Source organism: Antrostomus carolinensis, unplaced genomic scaffold, assembly GCF_000700745.2.
Source record: "Antrostomus carolinensis isolate BGI_N321 unplaced genomic scaffold, ASM70074v2 scaffold3422, whole genome shotgun sequence".
NCBI classification, from domain to species: domain Eukaryota; kingdom Metazoa; phylum Chordata; class Aves; order Caprimulgiformes; family Caprimulgidae; genus Antrostomus; species Antrostomus carolinensis.
The window spans coordinates 9,854-20,526 of record NW_010301430.1 but is presented as its reverse complement, the minus strand read 5'-3'; the positions used below and the strand labels follow the sequence as shown (position 1 = coordinate 20,526).

The window sequence follows — 10,673 nt, the reverse complement described above, 5'->3', positions numbered from 1 at the left end:
CACTGCCACGGGACTCTATTACGGAGGTGAGTGAACCATTTTCCAGCACTTCAGGGCTCTTCTTTGTGACATTCCCACCCCAGACAACATGGACACTCAACTAGTGGCCTCTTGAAGACATTCTCCTGATAACTGAAGGGTGAAGGTAGAGGTCTGGCAGCTCTGAGACTAAATATAGAAAATAGAAAAGAAAAAACATGAAGTGAGCTGCTTTGTTGTCTTGGTCAGCAAAGAACTGTTTTCTAAACACTGGGACAAAGGGCAGATTACAGAAAGCTTTGAAAAACAAAGAAACTGGCACAGTTCTCCTGCAGACTTTTTTTTCCCAGTTGGTCTTTGTCAGAATTCTTTCCCAGTTTCCCTGTGCTGAATATTTTGAACTACATATGGGCATAAAATTTATTTAAGCAGTGAAAACCTCATCGGAGAAGTTCAGTTAAGGCCCAGGTTTTAATAATGTAACTTGGTGCATCTACTGTGAACCATTTTTCTCTGTTTAAAACCTATTTTTTGATATTTTGCCTGGTGCTTCAGCCTGAGCCACCAACATCATCTTTCATTTGGAGTCTTTCAGTCATTTTTAGCCAGCTTTAGTTTATACTGAGAACATCTTTGTGTCTGTTTTGGCAGTTGGGAGTATCCCAAGTTACAGGAGTTTGAGAGCTGTTAGCACTCAGAGTCAAAAATAACTCTTTGCTCAGAAGTACAAGGTTTTTGGCAGAATTGTCAGTAAACGTACGACGTTTTGGTCTCAAAAGTGGATGTCACTTGTCCCTGAAGAAAGGGCATCAATTCCTCTGCACAGGTTGAAAGGCCTGTTCTGCTTGGCCTTGCCTGCCACAAGCCTTTGTGTTTATAAAGCCTGGGTTTTTCCAGCTGCTGACAGTTGAAGATCTTACTAAACTTCCTGAAGTTGCACATTTTGAAAGAAAACAATCTACAAATTAAAATCCCTTTGGCTACTGAGCTTTGAGGGGGAAAGTGAGGGGGGGGTTATCAGTGACCTGGGCTGTTGTGGAGCCCTAATGGTTTAATGATATCTATAATAATGGTATCTAAAAGGGGTTACAGCCCTGGCAGGGTGCTGGGGGTCCTTAAACAAGTGGTATTTTGGTAAAGTAAAAATCCCACTGTTTTTAATTGGGTCATAAAATGCAAACTAATGAGCCCAGTCCTGTTAAAGCTGGGGAGTGACTGGCAGGAGAGCATCTGTGAATTAATGCTGCTGGAGAAGTCATGGTGGTAAAACCAAACAGCAAAAGTACCTGCTGTCTCCTCCCCCAGGCCAGCAGTGTCAGCATGAAAGAGCCCCTTGTAGGTTAATGCTTAACTTCAAAAAACCTGGAAACAATTACATGTGACATGAGGTGCTGTTATTAGATCTGATGAGATAAGGTATTGCTGCTGTTCTGTTTAATTCCCCCTCTCTGTGCAGCAAAACAAAACTGGAGCACATTTAATGGAGAGGTGAGGGGAAAAAAAATAGAACTGAATCTGGATACATACCAAGAAATGTATTTATGTAAATAGGACATAATGTTTGCATGAAGTGTAAATGAAATGGTAAGTAAAATAATATTATCTATGTACAAGGAACAGACATGCATTAGGTAAGAACTGTAAATATGTTTCTTGTTCTAAGCACTAGTTTGTGAATTCATGTAATAGTCTACCAAGCCTGGGTATCTTATCGACCTACTCTGAGTGTTTTGGAACTGGAATGGAGATATTTTGCAGTGAACTGTCATAAACTTATTACCTTTGAAGTCACCCTTTTGTTGTTTAATAGTCAAACCTTTCAAAGCTGAATAAAAAACCATTGCATTTTCTTTACTATTGGCATAGAAGGTTGGCAGTGATATCTCCTGGCTCCTCATTTCAGTCTCACTGCACAGCCTTGGATAAAGTCACTTAAGGTTTTCTTTTTTTCAGTGCATCCTATTGGTAATCTGGAGTATGGAGCTTCAAATTGTCATGTCAATTTGTTTTTTATATGTTCTTACCTGGTTCATATAAGTTCAGCATGGAGTAAAACTTGCCTGATTTTCCTGAAGGGTTGAACACTAATTTAGTGTTAAACCAGTACTTCTGATACTTCATAAAAATGTATTTTAAACAATCAGTCTTTTTTCTTGCTGTTGCAAAGGATGGAATTCATGTTGTTTTTCTCCTTGCTGCTTCTTTATAAACTCCATCTAGTGACAACCTGAGTGTCTTTTCTTTTTTTTTTTTCCACAGATGTCATCTGGGTGATCCTCAGCGTGGAAGTTGGAGGACTTCTAGGTGTAACACAGCAGCTGTCATCCTTTGAAACAGAATTCAACACGCAACCACATCGCAAGGTAGAAGGAAACTTTAACCCATTCGCCTCTCCACAGAAGAACAGGCAACCAGATGAAAACAACCTAAAAGACCCTGGGGGTTCCGAGCTAGGCACAATCAGCAAAAACACATGGGGGCCTGCTCCTGACCAAATCGAACAAGATCAGAATGGACTGTCACAAAACTCTGTAAATCTCTCCCCCAGCAGTCACTCGAACAACTTGTCGGTAGTGACATACAGTAAGGTAGGTGCCCTGGGAGAACAGGAGAATGGGTAGGTGATGAGACTGTGATGTATGTCATAGTTCTTCGTTACAAACTGCAAAGCCCTTCCCTTCTGCTTCTGCCAGACCTGCTAAGGAAGGTTTTGAATTTGACTGTCTGACTCTGCCACCTCCTCATGTTATATTAAAATACTTTTGTCTCTGATAGACTCTACCAGATCCACCTTTTTGGTTTTTTTTTTTTTTGCTTCAAGTCCTTCTTAAAATTTATATAATCTTGTCTGGGTGCTGTAACTATTAGTGGCTGGAACCTGCTCCAGTTGCGTGTGCAAATAAGTCAAAATATCTCTCTAGATGTGCTCCTGAGTTTTACATAATTTTGAAAAGAGAAAAAACAACCACACCCCCACCCCCCCCCCCACCCCCCCCCCCCCCCCAACCTAAGATTAACCAGATAACTTCTTTTTAGCTGGTGTGGGGAGACTACAGAGCTCAACATTTTGATCCCAGAAGCTACCTGTTGGGAACAGTCAATCAAAGGACTGTTCCTGTCTGTGTCCTTGTCTTGTTTATAATTGTAGGTGACTTTTAAACTATCTTTACTTTAAATCTCTCTCAAAAGCTTGCTTGGTGGATGCTATATGAGTCTGAGTGATATTTTGACTGTTTTTATTTGCTTGTGTGTGAAAAATAAATTGCAGGATTATTTACAATTCAGAATCCACCTGTTAATGCAGCCAGTATTTGTAGGTGTGTACTGTCGTATGTCAAACTAGTTTGATTTTTTTAAAAATCCTTTAAAAATGCTTTACTGTACTTCAAGCAGGCTGTGTAGGACAATAACACTTGGTTGCTGAATGACTTAATAAAGCCCTAATGTTAGTTCACCTACAGCACTTTAGTTCCTAACTGGATGAACTGCCTGTCTTCTACCAGTGGATCATATTTTAGTGACTTACTTTGCACCAGGGCTATGCATTTATTTTATCTTATTTTATTTTTTACTGATGGCATGTGCGGGATTAACTGTTTGACAGACTATCAATCACCCTCTTTGTGTTTTGCACCCCAAACATCAATTGCTATCAGCTGTATTGGCTCCTGCTTCAAGATTCTCGCTCACTACAAGTGAAATGGATGGCTTAGGAAATGATTAAAAAATAAAGCCTTTCACCTGGCAGTTCAAATACAACCTGAATTAGCCTGAAAGTCGCTGCCTTGTAGTGGTTCCTCAGTGGGTAGTGGTGCTCTCTGAAGAGACAGGCTGTTGTCTGACTGCAGAGGCTGTCTATATACTGAGACAGCTTCTCTGTATTAACTTTTATCTCAGGTGTTTCAGGTGTGGAGTCCTGCTCTGTGGCTGGCTGTTAGACATATCCCAGCAAAGACTGGAAACAGCTCTGTGTATCAGATGGAAAATAGAAATCAATTACTAAGTACAGCTTTGGGGAGATAGTGGGCTTACCTAAGCCTTTCATAGCTAAAATACTAAGTTTAATTTAGGTGGGAAAACTCAATTCTACTTTTGGTGGTCAGCTTTAGGCTGGAGGTGACTTTTTTTTCACCTTTGCCTGTTTTCTGAGTGCAGAGCTTGGCAATTGCTTCATAGTTGATTTGTACTTGCAAGTGAATAGGGGTGGAACTCCTAATAGATGCACTTCTGAGAAAGCTCCTGCGTAGAAATTCTGGATGTGGGGTTTTGGCAGGAACGTGGCCTTCAGTTTTCACTAAGTCTCACCCTGTAGTATATATCCTTACCCTTCCTAGTGAGAGGAGAGTGGTGTGGGCACCAGGAGGTAAATGTACCAACAGCCTCACTTGGCTGAGGAGCAGATGCTTTGAGGAACTGATACCTACTGGAGGTGCAGAGGCCATAGCAAAGGTCAGCTGTACTGTGGAAAAGAAAAGCCAAAAAGGAAAGTGAAGAACTACCAGAGAGGATTTCACTAAATTTAAATAAGCTGGTTTAGCTAGTAACCCAAAGTTCACCATCAGTACTCTTAGGAGATGTGAGCCATTTACAGTCTAACTTCAGATGTCAGGTAAATGACCTCTCTTCCTTTTTTGTTGTTGTTGTTGGTTTTGGTTTTTTTCTTTCTTTTTGTATTTACAGAATATTCTTGGGTGGATTTGAGGTGGATTACCTGAGATAAAAGCAGAAATACTGTTTCTTGCTTGTTTCAGAAGGGATGATAACTTTATGGTTCTTTTTGGAGATGGGATGGGGTATGTGGAAGTTCATTGATATTTTTTTGAGGGTGTTTTTGTCTCTACTATGATATTTCTATTTGTGATATAATAAAACAAGTTAGCTTTTCCTTTGGAGGCCGTTATTAAGGTAGGTCTGAAGATCAGAGCCCTGTTCCAGCCTCACCCTTCCTGTCCAGGGCAGGAGACATTCTGCCACATTAATATTCTTATTGGTACAATACTGTTTCTGTAGTGAAGGAGTTTGAGTATGTTTGACATTCTAGGTACATGGTCTCGTTTAAAATCTCTGGGTGAACATGCTCACCTTCCCTGGTTTAGGCCTAGCACTATTGCATGTCTTCTTCCTGCAATCAGGAAAACAAGATTTTATTATAGTTTGGGTTTTGGTTTGGTTTTTTTTTTTCCCCTAAAAAGGGGTAATGTGTCAGCAATATCCCCATCTGGGGACACTGCTTGGTGGTAAAAGACTTATTGGAGGTGATGTCTGAAGTATTAAACCACCTGATCAGCAGATGATGTTCTAGTACCTGTTGGGAAAAGCTGTATCTGGTCCATCTTCCCTGGGGACTTGACCTGTACTCTGCTGCTTGAGAGGGAGGAAGAAAACTACTACATTTGGAGCTATTGTCTTAGGATTTAATATCGATGTGAAAGGCTTTATTTCAGGTTCTAGGAGCAGACAAAATACAGTGGGTTGGTTATGTAGTTGCACCTTAGGATTCCTGGATTTTATTTACCTTGGGCAAAGCCTCTAATATTTTTGTCTGCTTTCATGTACCCAGAGAATGGAGTGAATCTCTAGTCATGTTCAACACACTGTTTGGTAAGATACAGCAAAGAGGATGGGTAAGGTCTAGTTAAGGTGTTCAGAAGGGTCTGTGTCCCAAATTTAGAAGTAATATAAGCCCTTAAATATTTCTCAGATCACTGTGGAGGTTTTGTCTCTGCCAAGAGATTGTGGAGAACCCCAGTCATGCAGTTGGATGAGACCATGAAATCTTTGAGATAAAACTAGCAGTGTCTGGCATCTGCAGCTATAAAACATACTAGAAGTTGCCAGACCTTGTCTGTATTAGTTCTCCCTCTGGTGCAACGGAGCAGGTGTGACTTGTCCTCTAAAATTTCCCATTGGAGTCAGGATCTTGGTGACACTGATGTGCCATCTGCTGCTGGATTAGACAAGTATATCCATGTTTCACACGTGGAAACATTCAAAATGCTTTTGTGTAGCAGTGTAGAGTATGTGGTTCAGATGCTCTGCTGAGGAAACAAACTTTCCTAGGGAAAACAAACCAAAACACAACAAACAAAAGATGCTGAATTCCCTGTAAGCAGATAAGATGAAACCTGTGATAGGGTTGAAACAAACTGATTGTGATCTTTATTTCTGCTGTAGTATATTCCTGCCTACCCTGGGTCCACCCTGCTCACCTTATCAAATAAACTGTTGGAAGGTTGTAGATCAGGGTCTGTGGTCAGGACATCGCTTTAAGTGTGGTGTTGTTCTATATTTCCAGTGAAGTTTTTTGCATGTTCTTAGAGTTAAAAATATGCTTCAATGCAGGATAGGATGCTTATCTCAGGATAGGGATGAGCTGCACTAGAGTCCAGATATACCCATGCATGGGTATTTTACTCTCCTCTCTGGCAATCGCTTTCTCTCGGTATTCTCGAGAGAGATGGGGCTAATATAGCTTCCTCCTATTTACTTGCTCCTGTCTCATAGCAACACTGTCGAGGTCACTGCTGCTCTCTTGTGACAGTCTTTTACATTAAAAGCACAAGATGTGGACTTACAGTGCCGGGGGAATTAAGAGTTAAATTTCTTAACTGAGGAAAGAAATGTACAGGTTTAAATATCTAAAAAAGATCTGAAGTGGATAGCCATATACTGACACTCAGCTTGTACTTGTCACCTATATATATATATATATAAACCCCATATATCTAAATCTGTTGCCCATATGAATTGAGGAATTGGTACTTTCTGTGTAATGCAGAAAACTGCACAAAGAAGTTCTGATTCTGCAAAGATTTGCCCGTACAGAACAATTTTCATAGTCACCGCCATAGCAAAGGGCATCCTCCAGCTTGTCTGGTATTAATCTGTTCTGTTAATTACTCATGCTACTCTTAAAAGTCCAGTGCCATATAAGCATATTTGGAGTTCACAGAATTAAAATCTTAACACCTTTTTTCCTGCTGTATTTATGCTCCCCATCTTATTTCATTCTGTGTGGAGCTGAACTCTGATCTGTGCTGCTTGGCAGCTTTCTATACATACGGGGAAACCAAACCTCTCTCTATCCTTAGAGCCTTTAACTGGCTTCTCCTCTCTGAGTTTAAAAGTTGCTGCTGCTTTTAGAGGCGTGCTTCTTCCAAACCAGGGCACTCAGATTTGCATATTTTTGGAGTACCTCTGTAAACTTCAGAAATTTTTTCACTGGAAACTAGTTGGGTACCAAATTATGTTTGTGGATAAGGCTGAAAAAAATGTTTCCATCCATGTAAAAGAGAAACTCCATCCATCGTGGTGTCTAGGCTTCAAACTGGGCTCGTTACCACGTGCTTAAATTAATTTAGAACAAAGTGGGAGAATGTTGAACTCCAAGCTACTATAGCTACTCTTCGACAGCCACGCTGCTGCAGAGCATCCGCAGGCTAAACTGATGTTGCATGAGCTGGTTTGCTTATCTGGTGAAAGACTAATGTGTTTGGATGCTGCATGCTAGCTCATCCATGAAAACCGACAGTCCTTGTGCTTTTTGGACTGTGGGAAATGTGAGATAATCTGATTTTTAGCTTCACTTTTCTCCATTGCAAACCAACAGAGTTGTTGGGTTGGTTTTTTTTTTCCCTGTGTTCTTTTTTTATCTCTGCAGACTAAAAGCACGCCATTGATTAAGTTACAAGAGCTAAGTTGTTGCATGGTAACTTAATCGTGTACCTGAGCCCTCCTGTATTTCATCAGCTCTGTGCATCTAAACCAGCCCGACGAGCGGCTGCGCTGTGAGAAGGTTCTTAATTTCCTGGTGGTCTTTTAACTGCCACGCCATGTTTGCACAGCATGCATGGAATAAAAAATTCTTAAAAATAATAATAAAAAAAAGAGCTCAATACTTTGTTCTTCTGTTTGTGTTCAGTTGATGTTAGTTAGTCAAGAGAACTCTGCCTAGTTTGGAGAAGGACTGACTAGGAGCTGCCCAGGAGGTGACGAGGAAACGGGGACTTGTGTTGTCTGATGCTACTGTCAGTGTACACTGGGAGACTCCTGTATTGCTTTGCAGCCGTTGCATCAGAAACTCCTGTCTCTCTTGAAGTGTACCTTTTCTTGATCTTGACTCAGTCACAAAGGTGAAATAAAGATAGCTATTTGAAAGCCTGTGTTGTGATGGTTTATGAAAGATTAACTTAATCTTCATTTTATTTCTAGCACAGGTACCTTCATTTAAAGAGCTCAGTATTTACAAAGGCCTTTTATCTTTCCAAAACATCCCAGTTCCCTAGATACAGAAGTCAAATGATAATTTATACCCATAATTTTCCTGTAGAGCCTGGGCCTCTGTTCTCACACACTTATCTGTATGACCAGCCAGTGTGCTTTCACTAGTGAGTTAGCAGTTACTTCTGTGGAAGATACTGGAAGAACTGAAAGTAAATTTGCAAAGCTGCAGCTGAGCTTTTCATAAAGACAGTGATCTCATTTTGAGACTAGAAGGGAATTCACCAAAAATAGTGAGTAATTCTTCAGTTGAAATAACTCAGAAAAACTGCAGTTGTATGCAGAATTATTTTTGCATGTTTATGATGTAAAATGTTGCATACGAGGGATAATTACTCTTGAAAATGTCGTATAATGGCGTTTGGTATTTGCATTGCAGCAGTAACTGGAGTTTTCAGGTGTCAATACACTATTACACTGTGCATGTTGAATAAATGTGATGAGAAAACAATTGGTCTGCAGAGAGCTGGCACCTTACTGAGGAAGAAAGAAAGTATTTTCACTTCACAAAGGGGAGTAAGAGTTTCTTGCTCAGGGTCTGATGTTAAACTGAGTCTACGCTTGATCTTAAACAAGTGGATTTTAATTCTGTAAGTTCTCAGGTACACTAATAAATCTCATGGGTAAGTGAAATGCAGTGAAGAATGGCAATCCCAAAAGCAAAGGTTTTGGGGCTTTTTCTTGGTGAAATTCCCTGTCTCAGAAGAAGCTAACCTTGGTCACGGATTTTGGGACTGTTCTTGGAATTGCTTGTGAGAGAAAAGCTCACCTAGGGATGTCAGCCTGTTAAATGCAGTGTAGCAAGTGGTACAGAGCTGTATATGCTCAGTAATGTGACACTCTGGAGGTGAGCTCAATTCTATTAACACACGATTAGCATAATTGTGTAGCTTTAAATTAGATGCTACAGAAAACAGGATCTGAAGATCCAGAGGGTTTCCCTGAAAACAAGGTTAATAGCCTCTTCACGGGGTCTCTCTGCCTACAAAGAGACTTAACAAACTGTTCTCATGCCTGACTTAAGCTGAAGACTCTGGACTCTGTGCTGAGTAACTGTTCATTCCTTGGTGCCATGGGGTGTTGCAGATGTCTTGGCTTACAGCATGCACAAATTAAACCGACAAGCTTTTGCCTGGGACATAAACTGTAAAATACATAACGGGTCCGAGGGCAGCTCTGCTGTGCAGGCGGCAGCTCCCGGCAGAGGGAGCAGATGATGGTTAAACAGCTCTGGAGAGGGCTGGCCAGGCAGTGTCTGCAAACAAAGCCTTGTGTGCAGGTAATTACAGATGAAGCCAATTCTGGCAAATGTGTCTGTACAGGTAATCAGCAACAATTCCTGTTTTTCTTCTGTAGAGTGTAAATACAATAGCTTAACCCCTTTGAGGTGAGACCGCTTAGGATCTTGCTTATAACATTGTTTTCCTTCTGTGTCCTTTGGGTTGTTCAATTCACATTTTAATGTTTCTCTTCTGCTCTTCCCCCTGTTTCAGTGACTGTATTTTTTGGAAATGTTGAATATCTCGGTCTCTTGATTTTGGTTGGGAGCTTCTCCTTTCTGAGGTGAACTATTGTGCTGGAATCTGCTGGGTGTTCTCTTTTGAAAAGCTTGCTTTACAAACTGGGAGTGCAGCATAGTCCTGGTTTGTTTTTCCAGCGCTTACATGTATTTCTGTCTGCAAACAGCCATTTCCAAAAGTTTCTAGTCTTCCATACTTTCCACACAGCTCATGAGATGTCCTCATGATGTTTAATTATCTGTTAATCCTCCTCTCTTGGTTGAATTCTGAGAGCTGCTGATAGATGCTTCATTTTACCATCGTCTTGTATTTTACCACTTGATATATCCTAAAGAATTAACTTTTTCTCACCAGCTGTAGCAAGATTACAGGCTTCTTTCTGCAGTTCCTTTATAGTGTAGATATACAACAGAGGTCTTGAACTTGGCTCTCTGCAACTGGAGTTAAGCTAATAAAGTTGATACTTTCTTTATATGAATCATGTTAAAGGCTCATTGCTTCATGGCTCTCTGGGTCATGCAGCGAGGTGGTTGCAGAGCTGTAGGAGAACATGCAGGAAAGGGTGTTTCCTTTGAGATTTGTCCTTTTTAAAGGCAAAATGGTAGAAACTGAAGTCAGATCTTCACTTAAAGGTGGAGAATGGCTTTGTGCTAATTGGGCTTTCGGCTGTCTTACTCATCAGCATGCTGGAACGAAGCTGGATTGTGTTAAAATAATAATAATTTGCATAATGGTCTTCCAAATTTGACAATGAAACACGATGAGCTTTTCTTCCTCATCTCACTTCTGACCTGAGTATGTGTCTGGATCTCACAGGAGGTTTTTGTCTGTGGTTTGTACCTTCATCATTATGACAAATTCTATATCCCTGTGACTTGGGACATCTCTTGCCCA

The 10,673-nt window shown here is 40.7% G+C and overlaps 1 protein-coding gene across 1 annotated transcript in view; it reads left to right on the top strand.

The window, feature by feature from the left end:
* The window catches only part of ILRUN (inflammation and lipid regulator with UBA-like and NBR1-like domains), an 18,057-nt gene that overhangs the window by 6,084 nt on the left and 1,300 nt on the right, over positions 1–10,673 (top strand). Inside the window, exons 4-5 of the mRNA XM_029083873.1 lie at positions 1–26; positions 2,239–2,567. The exon at positions 1–26 is cut by the window's left edge and continues 47 nt beyond it. Of these exons, the coding sequence (XP_028939706.1) occupies positions 1–26; positions 2,239–2,567 (355 nt within the window). The remainder of the gene's footprint in view (positions 27–2,238; positions 2,568–10,673) is intronic.